The sequence below is a fragment of the Arvicanthis niloticus genome, chromosome 1 (genome assembly GCF_011762505.2).
Source record: "Arvicanthis niloticus isolate mArvNil1 chromosome 1, mArvNil1.pat.X, whole genome shotgun sequence".
NCBI classification, from domain to species: Eukaryota; Metazoa; Chordata; class Mammalia; order Rodentia; family Muridae; genus Arvicanthis; species Arvicanthis niloticus.
The window spans coordinates 72,151,440-72,174,326 of NC_047658.1; the positions used below are offsets into that span (position 1 = coordinate 72,151,440).

Below are 22,887 nucleotides of genomic sequence, written 5' to 3' on the forward strand. Positions count from 1 at the left end.
TACCAATAGGAATTTTGGGTTTGCAATCCCTGCAAACATTTGCAGATTCCCAGTGCTGCCTAAAGTTCATGCACTTTTTGACTAAGTCATCTCTTGATTTCCTGTTGCACTTTCTTGAGCTGTCTAACATATGCCATAAGGCACTTTAAGTATGAAATGTATGCAAATGTATTGCTGTTATTAGAATTATATAATAGAGACATATATGCCATCTCATTATCTAGTGTATATCCTGTGGTTAATGCCACATCCTTGATGCTTGCAGTAGTGAGTTTTAATGAGTTACAACAGTGCTTCTCAAATGTTGATGTGTATGCAAATCACTTGAGAGGTCTTGTTAAAGTTTGCTGGTTATCATAGATTAGAGGTGAAAGAATAGTTAAGTAACAAGGAGGGCTCTAGGTCTAGAAGGAGGGCACATGGATCTTCCTGGGAAGAGGAAATAGAATAGATTCTATGAGTGGAATGGAAGAGAGTCAGAATAGAGACAAGAAAGATAAGGAGGGCAGGGAGGGATGGCAGAAGAGAGTACAGGAAAGAAACTGAAATGTCGGGAGCCATAATGGGACAAGCTAATAATGAGCAGATGATCATCCTGAAATGCTTGCCTCGGATTATTATATAATCTGCGACGAGTGTGCCCCATTAGCAAGGCTGTGGTGGACGTGATTTTAGGAAAGATTCCTGCTATTAATATGCTTTTCCCATTATTACTATTATTAGACATATGCTACTATCACCAAGCAATAGCACACCCCTTTGTAGCAGATCTCTGCAGATCCACGAAGATGTACTGTCTTGTAGTGATACTATACAAATAGATGACTTCTTAAGTCTTAATGATGATCCTATAAGAATTCCTAAAATTATATCAGTGATTACTAAGCTCTTTTATATTGGGACTGCTATTAAGTCTCTTAGGCATAGTCAAACTGCAATGAGAACTCTGCCAGTCTCCTGAGTGTTATCAGTTAATTGCCCCAAGAGAGATAGTAACTGGACCTTCTCCTGCCCAGAGCACATTCCAAGAGGTCATAAAACCATTAGCCTAAGTTACTAGAGGGAATCCACAATTTATTATAGGTACCAGGACAGAAGAGAAAATATTGCCTGGGTTTATCTATACAAAACTTCACTAATTTCTTAAGTTATAGTTTCAAACTTTCTGCGAACCTGTAGAGCTAGACAGGTGATGAATGTCTAGTTAGATAATTACTCCTAATGGGTATTCATGTAAACATTCTATGTTGTAAACTTCTATTTCAATTTATGACTTGAAATTTGGTGTGAACTTGTGATGAACCTTGTAACATGTGACCATGTACTCTGAAAGATGTATAAGTTCTGAGGACAAAGAGATGATAGTTAGTTAGAATAGAGCAGTTAGAATAGGAAGTTAGAATGAGGCAGTTAGAATGGTGAGTTAGACTAGTCAGTTAGTTAGACCCCATCGCCCTTTCCTTTCCCCCTGCTTAGAATTTTTCTCCCTTAGAATTTTACTTTGTTAGAATCTTTTCTTCTTCCCCACTCAGGACCTTTCCACGTTTCCCCTCAGATAGCTTTCATAGGATACTTTTTACACTAAATAAACTCTATAGTAACTTTTCTAAAGTGTCTTTTCTTCTTGTAAGTTAGAGCCCAGCAGTTCCTGCTGAGATAGAACAAAGACCACGTTGCCTAATCCTCTGCTGTTAGGCTACAGGTGTTAATCACCCTAGCCTGCAGTCCATTTACCCTCAGAAGAAGTTTTTAGGATAGCACAGGGCTATTTACTTAACACCTTGCTGGTCTTAGGGCCAGGATGCTGACTGCAGGTCAGCTACAGTAGCATAGGGGCTGCCTCGGAGATGAACCTGACGGTGGGAGGAGGAGAAGAAAGAAGAACCAGCTGCATCTCTCTCTCTCCCCTTCTCTCACCCCCAAGCCGGGGGCGAGGGGGTTGGCTCCCGGCACTGAAACTGAAGGACATTTGGGAAAGATGTAAAAACCTAGTGCCGTAGAAAATCCTAGGATTTTAATGTGGTGACCCTAATGAGGATCGTTAGTAATAAAGGAGATGGATCCTGAACTGACTATTTTCATTAACCTGGTAAGTGGTGAGGCTGGAACACCAACCAGCCACAAAGTCTTTGACCTATAATCTATCCTGCTTGCAATATGTGTTGTGTCAATGGAGACTCAGACCTTGTGTGAGTGGCCAACCAATTTGGCCTAATTTCAGGTCCATGCCAGGAGAGGGAGTGCAGACACTGCCTTGATAACTAGGAACTGGAGGCTGGAGTGAGTGGCCAACCAATTTGGTCTAATTTCAGGTTCATGCCAGGAGAGGGAGTGCAGACACTGCCTTGATAACTAGGAACTGGAGGCTGGATAGCATAGAGACCTAGGATGGGATGGAGCAGAGAAAAAAAGGAAAAGAAAAAAAAAAACCAATAAAATGATTTCTAATGATTTTCCACTATACTCAGGTTGGTGCCTAGCCCAGTTGTCATTGGGGAGGCTTCCTCTGGCAGCTGATGGGAACATATGCAGAGACACACAGAAACAGTAGATGGAAAGAAACCAAATTGGTGATCTCCAGTGGGCCCCTCCCCTTGGTTCTTGGCAAACCTGTGGTAGAGGGGAAGGATTATAGGGGCCAGAGGGGTCATGGACACCAGGAGAACACAGACTACAGAATCAACTAAACAGGGCTCATAGAGGCTCATGGAGAGTGAAGGGGCGGTCACAGAGCCTGTATGAGTCTGTGCTATGTTCTCTGCTTATATGCTATGGTTGCTAACTTTTTTTTGTGGGACTCCTAACAGTGGGAGTGAAGGTGTCTCTGACTCTTTTGCCTGCTCTTGGGACCCTTTACTTCATTCTGGGTTGCCTTGATATGAGGGCTTGTGTCTACTCTTACTGTATCTTATTAAGTTGTGTTCATGGCTTATGATATCCCTGGTAGGCCTGCTCTTTTTTGAAGGGAAACTGAGGAGAAGTAGATCTAGGAGAGAGGGAAGGTTGGGGGAGGACTCGGAGGAGTGGAGAGGAAACCAGTTGGGATGTATTGTAAGAGAGAAAAATAAATAAAAACTTTATGTCAAACTAACATAATTAAAAAAGTATGATCTCAACTGACAATAAGGTTCATCATACAAAAGCATATTAAAACAAATGAAAAAACATAGTCATCATAGATAGAAATTATTAACCAGAAAATCCAAGAATCTTCCAAATCCAAAGAACTTTGTGTTTCTGACAGACAGAATCTAGGCAAATTTTCCTTTCATTCACAATTGAGAGAACCCCAGCCCAGTTTCATGGCCAAATTGTGGCATTCTATCATCCCTGAGACAGAGAATGACTTTAGAGGTAGAAGACTTGGACCCAAAGAGTGAGGGACTCTTTCAACTGAGTGATGTAATAAGAGGCAAATGTGTGTGTGTGAGTGGTGTGTGTGTGTGTGTGTGGTGTGAGAGAGAGAGAGAGAGAGAGAAAGAGTGAGAGGGAGAGAGAGAGAAAGAAAGAGAGAGAGACAGAGAGAGAGACAGAGACAGAGACAGAGACAGAGAGAGACAGAGTGAGTTAGAGAAACAGAGACAGAACACAAATATATAATGAAACTGAGATGAAGAAAACTTTGGTCTGTGTTGTTTGAAGAAAGGCATTAGAACTCTTAAAGACACGAGGGTAGAACAGCCCAAGCAGCTGGACACCACTCCTCAAGGGATGTTTTCCAGAGCAGTTGTAAAATCCTTATAGAATTCTGTTGGGTATAGACATCCACAGAGGTCTGAGTCATCCTCATAAATATGTTGCAAGTTAGTTTCAGGGAAGACAGCGCCTAAACAATTCATAACTGGAGCACAGAGATTGACTGAGGTAGGAAAAGCCTTATTTTGTAATGTCTTTTATATAGGCAGATTATACACAAGATACTTTGTGTGTATTTTAAAAATGAAATCCTCAGAGAATTCGAAGAGCAAACAGGGTTAAGACAGAGGAGGATAAGAGAGAGTCTCGCTACATGGAAAGTTATAGGGATGCTATGACGAAGTGCTAAGGGGGAAATAAATAAAACATACATGCTTTTAGTGGGGAAAAGATACATGCAGAAGGAAAGAATGCAGAGCACGGAGAAGCTGAAATAAAGATGAGATTGAGGGACAGACAGGGATTTAAACTGAGAGATGAAATAAATAGGGCTATGAGTTCTTAGGGAAAGTCCTAAGCGGAAAAGGCGTAGAATGTGGACAGGGATGACAAGAGACAAGCAGGAGAAAAGCAGGAAAAAGAGGGGAAAAGAGGAACCAACTGTTGGTATACAGTGGTGATTCTGCTGACCCTGAGGTTTTCACCAAAGGTTACTTAAAGGCTCTTCAAGTACTTCCCAATAAAATAGCCTGGGGGATGTCCACCTGATCATTATGGGGCCATTAGCATTGCCTGGAAGGAGGAACCAACAGGCCCTGAGAAGTGAAAGGCTGCTGTGAAACATATGAAGTCTCACTAAGCTCCATGCTTAAAACATAGGCAGAGAACTGGAAGTGGTTGCTTAGAGGTGACCACTTGGAGAGAAGCCTGGATTCTGGTTACAAGGCAGCATGGCTTTGCAAGGGGACATGGACTCTTCCTTTTAAGGACGCAAAGAAGAAATCAGAATCTGAAAACTATCTTATTTGTAATCAGGGACCCCATGTAGCAATTATTTATCTCTCACAGAAATGGTGCAGAAGCTCACAGACAAGCACTTGAGTTATATTTCTCTCTCTTTCTCTCCCTCCCACCTCTTTCAAATAAGGAAGTGAGCAGACTCTAGCATTACTAACCTCAAAGTGTCCCATTTATTTATTTTTTGACCTTGAGAGAGATTTTTCTCTTGGTTAACAATTATCAACTCATAGAAAGAGGACAGGGGAAGCATTTGAAGGTTTTCAAGAATCCATGAAACAGCCTGACATTTAATCATTTTCATCCATGTACTGTTTTCTTCCTTCACGAACACAGGAAAATGGTTCTATATTTTTCACATACGTTCTATGAAGTGATGAATGATGACATTTTTTCCTTTATTGTGTTTAACATAGTATTCCTGAAAGGTATAAGTATATATAGTTTTCTGAAAATACTTATGCAATATTTGATTAACTACATTAAGTTATAAGAAAAAAGGATTCCAGCATGTAAAAATAGCATACCAAAGAGGTTTAAACTCCTGTTAACATTTGGGTAAGGGTCACTTGGTATGGGTAGATTGGCTAGACAAAGAGAAACAGATGTCGGGAGACATGATAAGGAAATTGGAAAGTCATTTTCTAGAAACGTTGTATCAGGAAACGTCATAGTGAGATCTAAGTGCAAATTTGGCAGCTTGAAGGGATCCAATGAAAGAGAAACTGGTGTAAGTTGTTACAGATTTACAGCTTGGGAGGCAGGCAGGTGCCTGAGGGCTCAGAAAGCAGAATCCATGACTCTCTTTAAGAACATTAGAACCTTTTTTTAAAAACTTTTTTTAATTTAATTTTTTAAAGATTTACTTATTTATTTTATGTATATGAATACACTGTTTCTGTCTTCAGAAACACCAGAAAAGGGCATCAGATCATATTGAAGATGGTTGTAAGCCACCATATGGTTGCTAGGAATTGAATTCAGCACCTCTGGAAGAGCAGTCAGTGCTCTTAACCATTCAGCCATCTCTTCAGTCCAAATTAGAAGCTCTTAAAGAGAATTTTGTTTGTGATTGATAAGTTGGATTTCTAGAAAAATAGTTTATTGTAACTTAAGAGTAAAAATTTTGCTGAAAGAGGTGTAGGTGTGGGAAACAACGACATAGACTAGACTATCTGACATAGAAAGCCAAATTATTTATTAGCTGTAAGAATAGAAGGAAAGGAAATGAAGCATGGTGGTACATACCTGTGAGCCCAGCATGCATGGGGCTCAGGCAGTATTACAAGTTCAAGATCAACCCCAGCTACATAGTGAGACTTTGTTTCAAATACCCTCTGTCACCACAAGAGAATGGGAAGAAAAGATCAGCTTTTCATATGTTTCAGACATAATTTGTGAAATGAGCTAAATGTTGCTTGAATGAAGAGTTTCCAGTATTGGCTCCCAGATTTCTGGTGTATACAGAGATTATGACGATAAAATTTGTATAAATTTTTATATATTGTGTTCTCTGTTCTTTGCTTCCTCAAAACTAGGTTTATAAAATGTATATTTTTGACATTTGTGTATTAACTAATGTGTCTATCATGACACATAGTTCATTATAAACACAGTGGCTTAAGGGCATAGGAAAGTATATACAACAAGAGAAGAGAAGTCATTGCATTCATGCAGGAAGCTGAAATGCAAAGTGGAACAAGAGTTACCTAGCTAACATTTGCAAACCCATTTTTTCTCTGTTTTATTTGTATGTTCATGAAATCATTTGCTTATCTCATATGAAATTATCTTTTCAATTTAGGAGCTGTGAACCAAGTGAGAGAGACCAGCTTCATCCAGTGGTGAGATCATGAAGATGAACTCAAATGCTTCACAAACCAATCACCATAGTTTCATTCTGACAGGTATCCCAGGGATGCCAGACAAGAACCCATGGATGGCCTTTCCCCTGGGATTTCTCTACACACTAACCCTCCTGGGAAATGGTACCATCCTAGCAGTTGTCAAGGTAGAGCAGAGCCTCCATGAGCCTATGTACTACTTCCTCTGCATCTTGGCTCTAACTGATGTTTCTCTCTCCATGTCTACCTTGCCCTCTATGCTGAGTATCTTTTGGTTCAATGCCCCTGAGATTCTTTTTGATGCATGCATCACACAGATGTTCTTCATCCATGGATTTGGAGTAGTAGAATCTGGAGTCTTAGTGTCCATGGCCTTTGACAGATTTGTGGCTATCCGGAATCCACTGCGTTATGCTTCCATCCTTACTCATGGCCTTATTGGAAAGATTGGAATAGTTGTCTTTGCCCGGGCATTCTGTGTGGTCTTCCCAGTGCCCTTTCTTATAAAGCGGCTGCCCTTCTGTCGGTCCAATGTCTTATCTCATTCATATTGTCTTCACCAAGATGCCATGAGGTTAGCCTGTGCCAGCACCCGTGTCAACAGCCTCTATGGCCTCATTGTTGTCATCCTCACATTAGGACTTGATGCTCTCATCATTCTCTTCTCTTACATACTCATCCTGAAGACAGTGCTGGGCATTGCCTCCAGAGTGGAGAGGCTCAAAGCCCTCAACACCTGCCTCTCGCACATCTGTGCTGTGCTTCTCTTTTACATTCCTCTCATCGGTGCCACCATGATCCACAGATTTGGGAAACATCTATCACCAGTTGTGCACATGTTCATGGCCAATATCTACCTTCTCCTTCCCCCTGTGCTAAATCCAATTGTCTACAGTGTGAAGACCAAGCAGATACGTAGACGGATCATTCAAGTGTTCCAGGGAGGGAGAACATGACCTAGTGGGGTGGAGTCCTATACCAGATCTGGAACAGGCAGACAGTAGAAAAACCAATAGATCCACAGTTAGAAGCTATGGTGAAATCAGAGTTTAAACAGTCAGTAGAATAGGAGATCAAAAATGTTTTGTGTATATAAAACACATGTAATTCTTGTTCTGTTTTATATTTTGCAATGTAGACATTTGATATGTGGAATGATAAAATCCAGTTCAATTGAGTAACATACTTTTTATTGTTTGAAAGTAGAGATGAACATAAACCATGACAAATTGTTTAGATAGATAATATAATCATTTATTCTTATCTTGTTAAGTTTTATTTTATTTATGTAGTTGTCCATCAATTGTCTGTATTCTTAAAAGTAACTTCTTTTTACTAATTTTAACTAATTTTGGTCTCAAATTAAAATTTATTTTATTTACTTATCAATTAAGTAATAATTACATCAAGAAAGAGACAATATCTTTTATAGTAATTCTGAATAAATAGGTATGTAAAATAATCTTTTATTCTCTGACCAGCCTCCTACAGGTCATCCCTAAACACATATAAGCAAATGATCTCAGCACTCTGTATTTATTAACATATATACACATATGTAATGATTATAATTAAGCGATTAGAGACTATGAATTTGAGAAGGAGTGGAAGGACCACAGGGGGAGTTTAAGGAAGGAGAGGGAGAAGGAAAATGATGTAAATACAGAACGCATAAACAAAATTTCCCTAAAATAAAGTAAATAAAATTAAAATACTTTTATTTTCAAGTAAAGAAAGCTGTTACAATATCAAACTGTATTTCTCTATATCTATGTGTCTATTGAATGAAGTGTGTTTATGACACACTTAGAACATATACATGTGTGATTCTTAATATATGCTTTCTTTAATGGTAGCTCTTCTTTTTTATATTTAACATATTTCTAGATTTTCTATCACACACTTAGGGCAGTAGTACATTTCTCACATTTTCTCTCTTGACCCAAGGAAAATGGAAATTTTTTTTCTCATACCAGATGATTCCTGGTCTTTTTATAGAACAAGCAAAAATTCTTAATAGAAATGTTTTTTATTATGTAAGAATTTCATACATGCATATGTTTTGAAAGAAATATACACTTCATCCACTCCTTTAAAATCTTCCCTATATTTAGTACCACCTTCTCTTCTCAATGTCATGTGATCATTTTCCTTTCTAAACCACTGGATCCAGTTAACACTGATAACATGTACATTGGTTTAGGGACATATACCAGAGCACATGTATTCTATCAAAGGCTGCATCCCTGAAGAAAACTGACTCTCTTTCCCATTATTATTATTATTGCTATTATTAGATTAGCAAGGATTCTTCAGTTTTGAGAAAGAAATTTCATGACTACTTCTTCCATCCATACTTAGATTTTGACAAGCTTGATCTTGTGTAGATCTTGTGCATGTTGATATAGCAACTGTGAGTTGTATGCAATGGCCTTGCTGTATCTGGAAAACACTGTTTTGGAGCAGTTATCCACTGATATGGGATTGTTTTTTTTTTTTTTTTTTTTGATATTTTATTTACATTTCAAATGTTATTTCTTTTCCTGGTTTTCTCTATGTAAACCCCTACTCCATCCCCTCCCACCTGCTTCTATGAGGGTGCTCCCCCATGCACCCACCCATCCACTGCTACCTCACTGCCCTGGCATTCCCTTACAATGGGGCATCGAGCCTTCACAGGACCAAGGTCCTCTCCTCCCATTGATGCCAGATAAGGCAGTCCTCTGCTACATATGCAGCTGGAGCCATGGGTCCCTCCATATGTATTCTCTGGTTGTTGCTTTAGTCCTTAGGAGCTCTGGGAGGTCTGGTTGGTTGATATTGTTTTTCTTCCTATGGGGTTGCAAACCCCTTTAGCTCCTTCAGTCCTTTCTCTAATTCCTCCATTAGGGTCTCCATGCTCAGTTCAATGGCTGGCTGTGAGGATCCACATCTGTATTTTTCAGGTTCTGGCAGAGCCTCTCAGGAAACAGCTATGTTAGGCTCCTGTCAGTAAGCACTTCTTGGTATCTGCAAGTATCTGGGTTGGTGTCTGTATATGGGATGGATCTCCAGCTAGTGTAGTCTTTGAATGACCTTTCCTTCAGTCTCTGCTCTACACTTTGTCCCTGTAATTCCTTTTGTGAGTATTTTGTTCCCCCTTCTAAGAAGAACTGAGGTATCCACACTTTGGTCTTCCTTCTTCTTGAGCCTACTTTGGGATCTTATAGACTTTCATCCATTTATTTTGAGAGGTTCCATGAGTCTTGAGGGAAAGATGAATGATATATGTACCACTTAGGGCCAACTACTCCATAATCTCTTGTTCTCTGTACACAGACTATTTGTGAGTCTATGTATTAATCACCATCTACTTTGATGAGGGCTGAGAGATGCATTGATCTATTGGTATAAAGATAAGCAATTAGGAGAAAATTTAACACTGTCTATTTAGCAGAATATTAGTTTCTCCTTTAGACTCTATGAACTATTTAACCACTTGTTTTTTGCCTATTTAACAGTACTAGAAATGAGTTCTGTTTTGTGGGGAATGTCTTAAATCTAATTAGAAAGTGGCTGTGTCTCTACTGCTCCATTAGATCTATCTTGCCAGGTCAGCTGTTACTGCAGCCTGCAGTGTTCACATCTGAGTGAGGTTAAAATTCAAGCAGAAAATGGTTGGTTACGCCTACAATGTTTGTGTCACTATATTGGTCTAGTGGATTTATATTGCCAGGCTAGGTTTTATTGCAGCTTGCAGTTTTCACATCTAAGTCAGGTTTCTGATTACTGTTCTCCAAGAATAGCATGCACACCACCTTCCAGAGCCATGAAAAACAACCACTCGGGAGAAAACTTCTGGGTCAGTACTAGCCTGATTTCTTTTTGTCCTATAACTTAAGTATGTGGTATCTTTATCAATAGAGTCTTACTATCAAGCTCTGGAGAGGAACAAGAACAGTGGCAATACTTTGTAGTTTTCTAATATCTGTGGGTCCCCAACAACTCAAAAAGAGAAAAGCACAAGGTTTTTATTTGATAGCTTATGGTGTCTGGGAGAGGCATTACTCTGTCAACTTATTATACAGCAACACCATTTAAACTATTTTTATATATGCATGAGCATGTAGTTTCTGAAGTTTCTAAAGCAGTAGGTTTCTTTATGGCCTTTTCAAGGTCTTCTAATGTTGGTATCCCTTCTTAGCCCCTTTCTCATCTTGCCTTCCCATCCCTCAACCCCTTAACATATCCTGTTCAACAGGAAGTTGGTCTGCTGCAATCTCCAGGTCATGATCACACTGGAAAGGAGGATTCAAGTTCTCTGCCAAGAGGTTGTTCTGGTTTGGAAGGCACTGCCAACACCAAAGGCTCCCTTTCAGAGTGTGAGGGATTGGAAGAGATGGGAGAGCGAACAGGAATACAAAGTTTCTTGTGTTTAAGGCAGAAAGAAGTGAAAAGTCCAACTTTGGAAAAATGAGGAGACAATTTTTTAAGACAAAGAGGAGCTGAGAAAAGACTATGCAATGTAAGCTGAGCATCAGTGTGTTTGGGTGGTGGGAGAGGCACTGGGGCAGGCACACAGAATTATCATTGGCAGCAAAGCTACATTCAGATGAGATGCCCAGTTCACATTCACCTTCAATGGGATTCAAAACCAAAGAACTAAGGAGGCAGTTACTGATACTAAAAGGAGTCACAAGGTGGCAGCAGATCTTGCACAGAGGCCCTTGTTGATCTTCAAAGAAAAATGAAGTACTAGGTTGAGTGAGGTAAAAATTAAAAAAAAAAAAAAAAAACACAACAAATGTTCATTCTTGGAAAAGGCTTGTAATATGTGCAACTTTCCACGATCGATGAGTGGTCGGAAAAGATCATAGTATCAAAAGATCATAGTATCAAAAAAAATCATAGTATCAAAAGTATAAAAAGATCATAGTATCAAAAGATCAAAGTATGATGATGTGAGGTTGTCTGGGCTGGAGAGAGGAAGAGTGGGCAGGGCATAAGCAGACCATGCCCTTGGCAGAAAGTGGATTTCTATCAGGCAGTCAAGAGAGGATGGTCTTGGATTAAGATAAATGGGGTAGTGGGAACTGTGGATCTCTGTGGTTCTCCTCAAATCTATAGGTAGTGATGCTGAACCCTGAATCTGTGGAACTCAGAGCAGAGCAGTGTAGAATATCCTGAGTCATTTTCACTCTTCAATCACCATTGTTTTGATTGCTTTCTTCTGTTCTCACCTGTTTTTTTTTTTTTTTACTGAGGTTGTCTCACCCCTGTGGCTACACACACAGCAAGGTTCCTATGATCCTTCATGTGGAGCTTATCTTGTCCTTGGTCTTTGTCTATACATGAATCTTTCTTTCCTACATTCCTCTTTTCATTTCCATGCATAAACTTAAGGAGCTAAGCTGTGTTTATTTGCCTTCCCCAAATTTTGTATGAACTGGCTCTCATAAATAGTTAGCAATTGCCAGTAGCTCCTCAGCTAAGGGTAGAACTTTGTGCCCACCTCCCATCTCCATAGTGAGATTTTAATCTGGCCTAAGCCTGCTGAGATCTTGTCCACACCGCCTCAGTTGCTGTCAACCCACATGCAAATACCCAGCTGTGTCTGGGAAACATTGTTTTCTTATAGTCACCCACAGCCTCTGTGATTAACTCAGACACCCACAACTTGTCAAGGAGTAGAGAGTCAGAGACTCTGTATGCTCAGCCTTAGCTGGGACATCTACATCACATCCTCTCCTCTCATAGACCAGGGGTCCCTGCAGAAGAGATGATGGAAATGTTCTAAGAGCTGGAGACAGCTGTTGGGAGACAGAGCCCATCTTTTTAAGGCTCTGGTAGGTCAAGTACATTCTAGTGAATGGCTGCGTACCCACAAGTATGAAAATCACAAATTGGACTTGACTTTTTAAAAAATGAGAACACAAAGTTGAGAAAGTAAGACTCTGGTATAAGCTAATGTCATATATCCCTTGGACTCCATATATTTGAGGTAGTAACTTTGCTTAGCTGTCTGCCAACAGCTTCTTCACACCAAGATAATATGCCTAATTTAATTATCCTTCCTCCCAAGCTCTAGGAATCCCAAGAGATCTTCCCTAGGTTTGAGAGAAGATCAGAAATTTGTCTTGTTCCTCATCACTTTATCATAAACACAATTTCACAACACAGTAGAAACAAGTAGAATGTTGACATATGCTTTAGAAGTATTTATAAAAATGACATTTAAACCTTGCCTAGTATAGGAGGCTTAAATTGATATTTCCTTTTTATGGAGGAAGAAAATAACCATAATTGGGGAGGAGTTGTGGGGAAGAGAGACTCAATCTCTCATTGTTTTTTTACAGTCTTCCTGAAAGGCTTTCATGCATGTGCATGTGTGCATGAGTGTATCAAAGTGTATGTGTGTATGTGCGTGGGTGCTCGCATGTATGTGCTCACACTTGGATACATGCATATGTAGGCCAGAGAACAATGTTGGCTGTAATTCCTTTAAGCACTTTATTGACTGAACTATTGTCATGTCCCACAGGCTCTTGTTTTTAACGTTTTGTAGAAATTTCAGGCAAGGCCCTGTTTATATTGTCCCTCTAATATTTCTTCATATCTTCTGTAGGCATTTATTAAGCAATTATAATTTAGTGTTGCCCTGGTTTAGAGGTAGATTTTTACATTGAGAAAATGTTATCCTTTTCAGCTTATTCTACATTTTGTTGTTGCATAAAGACTCAACATGTTAATGAATGGATACAAATTTTCCCGAGTAAAGATTTTTCTTGTTTTTAGGTATCTGAATGCCTTAAATTAAGATGTTAGAACTGTGTTCTAAGCCTGTATGAGGGAAAAGTTCACATTTAACGATGTTTTCAAAACTGACAGATGAAGAATGAGGTCTAGAATTTTCATATTAGAGATGCCAGAGATATCAGGAAATGGAATGTGCTGATTCACAAAGTCACCTGGGTCAAATTTTCTGATTGTGAATGTCTGGTGCTTCAAAGTTGGAGGTGAGACATTTGTTTTCAGGAGCCTAAAACTGTCAGATCTTCTACTGTTTTTGTACTTTTCAGTCTTGTAAGAAATAGTATCTTTTCTTTATGACAAAAGAGAATAGTTTCCCATTTGTACTTCAAGTTTACAAATATCTGGGAATCGTGGCCAACCAGGTGTCTTGCAAGAGGCATTTTCTATTCTCCTCAAGATCTCATTTACTCCTTCTTGTGTCTAGACTGCTGGTCCATTTTTACCTTAAGAAGGCAGGAGAGTGAGCTAAGATGAAGAGATGAAAAGAAACAAAAGTAGAGGTTTTCAGTAAAAGACAAAAATGAATAGAAAGAAAAAAATCAAGAAATCTATATTTGATTTTAAAAACAGTAATCATATTGTATTTCCCCAAAACATGATAGAAAAGAATGAGGCACATGCATTCCGTTTCAGAAATAAAAGATTTTACAAATCATACAAAACTGTAAGGACAAAAGTATGCTATGAACAATTTTATGCCAATATTGATAGAGTTGAGAAAATTTGGGTTCAATTGAAATATACTGAAAATGGAAAATATGATTAAAATAGGTTTATTAAACTCTAGATATATAGAAAAAGCAGAGAATCTACTAGGGACTAAGAAGGAAATTAGAAGGAAAGAGCAGGGACAATGTATGGCTGTTGGGAGCAGATATGATCTAATTACATTATATAATATTATGAAAGTTTCTCAATATAAAGATGACTGAATGTTCAGATTCACTGACATTCAATAGCTTATTATTTCACACAAATATTACACACTAATTAGAAACCTCTAATGCTATACCAATGTAGAAAGCAGATTTTGACACACTACATATTAAAGTAGACTATTAATAGGAAAAATGAGAAAAGTCACACAAGAACTACTTTTGAAACACTTTGTTAACATTGAATACTTTATAGATAAAGAGTTTAAAGACCAGGGTAGACCAGATGGTTCATTTCATTTATGATCAAACCTGATGACCTGAGTTTGATCTGAAGAACCCCCATGGTGGAAGGAGAGAACTGACTCCTGCAATATGTCCTCTGATCTCCTTACTTGTGCTTTAACTAATGTGATAAAGTTCAGTGTGACTCAATTGACAGAGGAAGAATTCCTAAGAAAATTTGCAGGAGCAGCTGGATATCCACAGGTGAAAAACAAACCTCGAGTTCTACTTTATGCCATAATAGCTGTTATTGTGTTGAGTCATACACCTTAAATTATAAAGTAAATCTATGAAATGAATAACAAGCCATGAACAAAATGATTTGTAGTTCACTATAACTTGCATTTTAAGTAAAAGATATCATTAAGAAAACAAAATGCATCACTAAACTAGGCAAACATTTCTGTGTGCATGCATGATGGATAACTTTGATCCAGAGCAAAATGACAGTACAGAAATTACTAAACCACAAAGTCTAAATATGGACACCAGACTGAAGAGTTTCATAAAAAGAATATTCATGAATTGTAAACATGAAAGAGGTTGCTTAGCATAATTAGTTATAAGAAAAATGCAAAGAAACTATTTGCAATGAATTCCTTCTAGCTTATACTCCCTAGAGTGCTTAAAATGAGAAAAAAATAACACTATCACAGAAGAGCAGGCGAGGAACAACTGGGCACTGTTTGACATCATTGATGAGATTGTCACATGGTACAACTGTGTCAAACAAAGCCATTCAGTGGGTTCTGTTTAAAGATATACCTACCCTTGGCCCTAGCAATTGCACTTGTAGGTTAAGAAATATAGCAGCTTTATTTTCTAATATTCCAAAGTATAAAATAATCTAAGTGTCTAAAGTCAGTTGGTTAAACTATCATGACTTTGCAAAATACTCATAGTATAGTGGCCAGCAGATGGCCAAGTAACGATCAAAGGCCATTGATAGCAGGTTACCAGCGTCTATAGCTGAGAATCCATGGCTAAAGAACATCTGTGCAGCACAGGCAATCTCAGCTGCATTTGCCCAAAAGAGTGCAAGGAACTTGGGGACAGTGGAGGTGCAGAACACCAGGTCAATAGTGGACAGCATGCACAGGAATAGGTACATGGGCTGGTGCAGTGCAGGCTCAGAGCGCACCACCAGCAGGACGGCTATGTTGCCAAGAACCGCCAGGGCATACATGGAGCAGAAAGTAAATGCAATCCAGAAGTGGGATGCCTCTAGGCCCGGAATCCCCATTAGCAGGAAGAAGCTTGGGTTCTGATGGCTTTGGTTCATGTGTTGCATGGCCAGGCTGAAGAAGAGTATGTATGGAAGATATACACTCTGAGCTCTATGAAGCCTTAAAGAGATGGGGAAGCTGAGATCATCTTTATGCTGTAGCTTAATGGCAGCAGAAACATTTGAGTTAAATTCCACAAAAGAGCATCTGGGATGATAAGATCGTAAGGCCCTGGGAAATAGACAAAGCAGGGGATGGGTTAGTATCACCAAGGTTCAAAGGAACTCTTTTCAGTTCTATGTGATTTAATAATGTTTTTCCTGTGGGATGGGGTGAAAGGCACACCTATAGAACCATTTCCATGGTGAAAGTAAGAACTAGAGATGTTTACATAATAGTCTTCTCTGTCTATAAACCTCTTGCAAGTTTCTAGTATTATTTTCTTCAGATTTATCTGCAATGTGACAATATATGTATGTATATATAATACAGGGTCAGTTGGATCGGATGTGAGCCACAAGATGTGAAGATTAATATTGAGGAGAAGCAAATGGAGGGTAAGATCATTTTGCCCTAAACCAGCGAATCCATAACTTATACATAAGGGCTTGTCTTGACCAGGAATATCAAAACACAGGTAAAGGGTTGAGTCTCTTGTAGACTTTGATGGATAGAAGACTTCCTGGCTCATGGTTGGTAAGATCCTGGACTTGCTTCATGTGTGTTATACAGACAGCTATTTTTAGCATCAGGTGAGATGATGCAGGATTGGTAGTGTTAGGTATCAGGCTTATTTAGCCATAATAGATGGTTTGATGAGGTCACTGAGAGATAATTGTTTGCAAGTATATCTTCTAATAAAAAGTAAAAGTATTTGAAAGGATGGGGAATGAGTTTTAATCTTCAACAACACACAATACCCAAAGCAGCAGAAATAAATTTTGTCCAAAGACAATGATGAGCTTTGATGCATCTCCACTCCACACTGTCTCCCTCCCTGATCTTCCTCCTCCTACACAGGTCTTCTCACTTTTCTTATATACTAACCAGAAATGATTAAGTATTTTAAGGAGTGGGGAGATCAAGTGAAAGACATGGGAAGAAGACAGTGGGGAGAGATGCTGATGAAAAAGAGACAAAGACCAGAGTAAAAACCAGTGGTCACATGGAGAGAGGTGCTCATGATGTGATGGAGCACAACTGTGTCCTGTTGCTAACTGAAACAGAGAGTGGAACCAGGAATATCATTTGGAGGTACCACAGTTGTGTCCCCAACTAAATATGCAGTATTCCATGGAATTGATATCATTAGCTCCCTGCACCAAGAGACCCATGAAACTGTCTTGGAGAAAGGCAGGAAGGAAAGTAGAGAGCTTTCCAGTACTGTTATAGCATGTTTTCCTTCCATCCTTGTGTTTATTGTAGCTGTCACTCTGGAGTAAGTTATCCCGTCTCTTTCTATCTCATTATACCTATTTAACTATTTCCTGTATAATCTTCTGTGATAGTCCCATCATCTATTCTGGAACTAATAATCTGCACAGGTAATTTCAGCCAAGTGGTGATTGAATGTATCAGGGACAGAGGATATCAGAGTGTGGGACCTTGTGAAATGGCATTAGTATGCTTCATAAGCTTGTGATTTTGTGTGTTCATATAGACATGAAAAGACTCATGGGCAATTCACAAGATCAGGTTATAGGCAAGCTTGTAGGACAGTTTTTAAATTAGTGATTGATGGGGGACAATCTAATCCATTGTAAGTGGTGCTATCTCTCGACTGGTAGTCCTGGATTTTATAAGAAAGCACGTTGAGCAAGCCATGAAAAACAAGCCACTAAATAGCACTCTTTCATGGTCTCTGCATCAGCTCCTGCCTCCAGATTCTTGTCCTATTTGGATTTCTGTTTTGACTTCCTTTGATGATGAACAGTGATATGGAAGTGTAATCCAAATAACCCTTTGCTTGCAGTGGGGAAAAAAGACTCATGGGCAAGACTTCATTCAGAAGATTCAGACTCATATATTTACATGACACTTTCTTCAGTTGCCCATCCCTCAGATACAATTTCTTTGACAAAGAGAGAGCAGAATGCCAAATAACTTAGGCATGCATTAAGAAAACAGACCCATTTCTTTTCTTCTGTTTTCCACTTAGGCAGTTAATCATCACATCAGATTTACTTTTCTCTTGAATGTCTACTCAAAGAACTTCCCCCATCCTTCATGGATACACATACCTCAAGGTCCCTACACTGCCCCAAACCATCACCTTAGCTACATTTACACAGGGGAAGAAATGCGGTTGGAAGCACAGGCACTGAGTGTACTGTGCTCAGATTCCAGAAAAGATGTCGGAGCTGGAGTGTAGTTCAGGGTCTTTTCATTTCCTAGCTGTCACTAATATTTGAGTTAGAATTCATTCATTCAAAAATATCCAGGATGGGAAGATTGTAGGCAGTGATGCAAGGCTAAAGTTACACCACTGTCATCAACATTCACAGTGACTCCTGTTGTCTGATTAATGACCTCCAGCCTGAAGGCTGAACAGCATGTTTGCTGAGCCCATTCATGGTGACGATGGTACTGGATGCTCTTACAGCATTCTTATTTCCATGTCTGTAGCTGACTTTTTTAAATAAAGTGTTAGTTTTTTTCTCTGATTCATCTGCATCTTTCAGTCAACCAAACAGCCTAGCCTCTTTCAAATTACTTTCTCAGAATATCAAGTAATATCCTATCCATTTGGCTTGTTTGACTCAGTTTAGCATTTGCTAGAAGACAGGCCTTACCTAGAACACAAGAATAGGCATCCATACACCAGGAACAGAGCTATGAGTAAAGGAACAAATTGTTCACCCCTCTTGAGCACCTGAAAGCCATTTGTCAGTATTTACCACTGCTTTATGGAAGACCAGGTTCAGTGCAATTCAAATCCTGGCTCAGAAACTCACCAGCTGTGTAGATTCAGTGATCTCCCCTAAGCTCTGTTAACCTGCTTCCTTATGACCTAGAGAGGATGATTCATACTTCACTGGTGGCTGTGTTGATTGGCAAAAGAGGCTGTCATACAAAGAGTTAGGGATATCTTAATTAGGAACTATCCTAGTGGCACTTGGGTCTGTGGTCAGCTTTTAGTATGTATAATGTGGGAGCATGGGCAAACTTATAGACAGCCAGACTTGTCAGGTCTTGGAAGTCGGTGAGAGTGCAGTTCCAGGTCCTGCAGGATTTACACTACTGGAAACATAAGAGTGCCAGTATTTATCCTGTCATTAGGGCCCTACATTTGAGTAGAAACTCTTTGGGGATAAGGAACTAAAGAGGCCTCTAGGATACTGAAAAGAGGCATCAAACTGAAGCTTTGAAATTTAGACCTTATTGGAGGAAAAAGTATATATTCATCCATCTCCTTCTGTAATGTAGTACCATAAGGGTAAATTATGAATAGTAAAAATTTATTTGACTTAAGGTTTTAGAGGCTGGCAAGTCTAAGATACAGGGAATCCATCTCATGAAGGTCTCATTCCTGTGTTACTATGTGGTATTTATTTATTTACAAATGAAAGTGTCACATGATCTATCAATTCCATGGCTGGTTGTACACCCAAAGAAAATGAAATCAGTGTGTTGAAGAGAAATCTTAACTCCTAGTGTTCACTCACAACCAGCACCATAGACTTCAGTGTCCAGCAATAAATGAGTGGCTGAGGCAGATGTGGTAGATATACACAATTACATATTATTTAGCCATAACCAAACAAAATGCTATCATTTGTTACAATATAAATGAACCTGCAGACAGGTAACATAAGATAGGCACAGAGAGACAAATTCCCTTTCCTATCTTTTAGGAATAATTATCTATATCCTTCCTTCTATCTATCTATCTATCTATCTATCTATCTATCTATCTATCTATCCATCTATCCATCCATCATCCATCCATCCATCCATTTATCCATCCCATACTATGTATGTATGTATGTATGTATGTATCCATCTATGTATCTATGTATCTATCTGTCTGCCTGTCTATCTGTCTATCTGTCTGTCTGTTTATAATCTGTTGTTGTGAATCACACTAGTCCCTGTTTGGGTGCCAAAAAATGTCTCGGCCCGAGCAAAATGTTGAGGCCCGGGCTGCCCCAAGTTTGGTGGCCACTGTATCCCGGTCCAAGTTGCCGTTCTGGTCTGCGGGTCAGGGTTCAGCAAGAGAGAGGGGTCGGATTCGAAGAATGGAGACCAGACAGAGTGTTTCAATCCCGTTTATTCTTCAGTCTCTCTTCCTCTAAGTGTCTGCTTCTCTGTCTCCTCTAGGTATCTAAACCAAGATTATCGGAGTGTGCTCAGCTGTTGTAGGCTATTGTAATCCAAGTCTCATGTCAGGGTATATGGTTCAAGATGGCTGCAAAGCTGATAGCCGCTTTCTGCTAAAAGTCGGCCTCCAACAATCTGTCTATCTGTCTATGTGTCTATCTATCTATCTATCTATCTATCTATCTATCTATCTATCTATCATTTGCCATTATATGTTGGAAGTTGTTGGAAGTATATGATCTCCTGCTTAATTTTGATTTTATAGGAGATTATAGTTAAGAGATTGCCATTATTCTCAGAAGAGACTTTAGACTTTTAAACAGAGTTGAAACTAATAGATTATGGAGACTACTGAAAGTGAATTAAGTGCTTTTGCATTATGATATGGCTATAAGCCTATGGATCCAGGGAATGAAATATTATGGCTTGAATAAAAATGGCCCCCACAGGTTCATAGGAGTGACACTATTGGGAATTGTAGCCTTGTCCAAGGAAGTGTGCTACTGGGGTTTCAGAAGCCCAAGCCAGATACAGTGGCTCTCCCTTCATCTAACACTTGCTGATCCAGATGTAGAACTCTCAGCTGTCTCTTCAGGAGATGAAAACTGCATGACTTTAAATTTGGCAATGATTTCTTAAATGGTGGCAACAAAGAAAAAATATGTTTATCATACTATGAAGTATTCTGAATCTCCCAGGATGCCAAACCTTTCTGATACACAAGAAAAGACTCTTGCCTTTCTGGATTCATTAACACAGTTTTATCATTGACTTACAGACTTAAACAATTCTTCCTTTGAGATTTTATTTTCGGAATTTTTAAGTGTATGGGATTTTGCCTGTATATTTATTTGTGTACCATGTGCATACAATTACCTACAGAGGCCAGAAGAGGACATTGAATTCCCTGGGACTGGAGTTGCAATTGTTAGTTACTATGTGGCCGCTAGGAACTGAATGAAGCTGGTTCCTCTACAAGAAGAGCCGGTTCTATTACACAACAAGCCATTTCTCCACCTTCTGAGTTATATACTTAAATATCATCAGATTAAGCTGTCTTATTTTTATAGAGAACCTTGCCAAGATACTAAAAAGATAAGTGTGTAAAGTGCTGGAATGTTCTCCTAAGCACAATTCTGTTTCAGGGTCAAATCCCTCTCAGACTTAGAGCTTTCAAGGAGACCCTGAATGGACTTAGCAGGTCATCCACCTTCCCTCTGGGAGATCTTGAAAAGCTAAGAATCAAAAGGCAGGTGGGTGGAGTCAGAAAGCAATGGTTGGGCCAAATCCAGAAAAATTTCTGACTACTCTGAAATAAAAGTTCAAGGAATACTGTTAGGAGAGTGTAAAAGCAATTTATAGAATAGAGGAAGTATTTGCCCACATCAGTAGGCTTTTTACTACAAGGAATACATAAATACTTTGCAAACCAGGGATGCTGGCTCATGCTTCTCATCCTAGCACTTGAGAGGCTGAGGCAGGAGGATTGATACAAGATTAAGGCCATCTTGGGCTACATAGTGAGTTTGAGGTCATCCTGAGAGACAAATTGAGACCCTGTCTCTTATAAGACAAACAAAAACAAGAACACCACCAGATATATTTCAATAAAACTGCCTCACATAAGACAATCACAACAACAGTAAATAGCAACAACAACAACAAAGGCAAACATTTTGAATAGGCATGTTTCCCCAGTGGATATATAAATAGCTAATAACCTCTTGAAAAGATGCCCAACATCAGTAATCATCAAGACTTCACACCACACTCATTAGACTGGCTGCATCAAAACTCAGAAAATAATGTTGATAAAGATGTGAAAAAGTCATAACTGTGTGTGCTGGTGGAAGTGGTGGACCCAGCCTGGCTAACTTCTACCTTCACTTCTTGTAATAATTGCTTGTAAAACTCAAGTACAACTGGCATTTTATAGTCTGTGTACAGAGCCTTACTCAGACCTTAACGATGTGATCCTTGTGCAGAAGTCCTGCCTCAGGTCAATGTGGCCTGGAGACAACAGGCTCAAGAGAGGCGTATTTTCATTCCTGAGGGTGGAAGTTAGGGCACCTGCAGGGAGAGTGCTAGTCAGTAGGACACAATCTTAGTAGAAGTGGCTGTGATGCCTCAGGGAGGAAGGTAGATGTTTTGATGTTAGCGGGTACAGAGGCTCATTTGAACCCCATCTTCACTCCTTAGGACTATTGCACAGTAGCAGACTCTAAGACCAGTCATTGCTGTGTTTCTGTGTTAATACTTTGATAATATCAAAGAGTAATGGTTATTGAATATTAGTACCATTGATTGCTGGTCCATAAGGATGTCATTGGATCCTCCCTTGAGTCCTTTGTGGTGGAAAGGTCTGAGCACTGAGATCACAAGAATGAAACAATCTAAGGAACGAAGAGATTAAATGCCTTGCTGCCCTTACAAGCTAGGACTCAAACCCAGGTGTCCCACTGATAACCTCAAGTTACAGGTCAGTGGACAAAACAACTATGCCAAACACAAAGAAAACAATAAACCCCAAAGTAGGATTGAAACAGCCAAAGATAATCTTCTTATGAACAAACAACCCTCCCTTCCTCAGCCACAAGGAGCAAGTACTGGTGTAATCCTTTTGTGTATTCTGAAGAGGCTGTAGATCTTGGCAGGCATCAAGGGAGGGTGGAAAGAGGCACTGCAACCAGGCCAGCCACTGCCTCCAGAGAGAGGCAAGACAGAGTGTGACAGCCACAAAGTGGTCAGAATGTGGGGTTGGTAAGAAGCCTAAGGCAAAGCTTAGAAAGCGCCAGTCACCCCCAGGGAGGAGTCAGTGCCTATGATGAGGTCTAGTAAGTATGCTCCTCAGAGACAGGACCCACTGGTCCCTTTTTCTTTTGGGAAAAGGGA

The 22,887-nt window shown here is 39.5% G+C and overlaps 2 protein-coding genes across 2 annotated transcripts in view; one reads left to right on the forward strand and one right to left on the reverse strand.

Annotated features, from left to right (window-relative positions):
* The window catches only part of LOC117712759 (olfactory receptor 52M1-like), a 37,157-nt gene extending 21,257 nt beyond the window's left edge, over window positions 1–15,900 (reverse strand). The window contains exon 1 of the mRNA XM_034508921.2: window positions 15,407–15,900. Within this exon, the coding sequence (XP_034364812.1) occupies window positions 15,407–15,740 (334 nt within the window). The 5' untranslated portion in view covers window positions 15,741–15,900. The remainder of the gene's footprint in view (window positions 1–15,406) is intronic.
* LOC117718527 (olfactory receptor 51H1-like) lies at window positions 3,827–7,740 on the forward strand. Its single transcript, XM_034516209.2, has 2 exons — window positions 3,827–3,864; window positions 6,458–7,740. The coding sequence occupies exon 2, from the start codon at window positions 6,506–6,508 to the stop codon at window positions 7,451–7,453; it is 948 nt and encodes a 315-aa protein (XP_034372100.2). The 5' UTR covers window positions 3,827–3,864; window positions 6,458–6,505; the 3' UTR covers window positions 7,454–7,740.
* Window positions 15,901–22,887: the final 6,987 nt, after the last annotated feature.

Coding starts and splice junctions, on each gene's coding strand:
- LOC117718527 (XM_034516209.2), top strand. CDS start 6,506: ATGAAGATGAACTCAAATGCTTCACAAACCAATCACCATAGTTTCATT.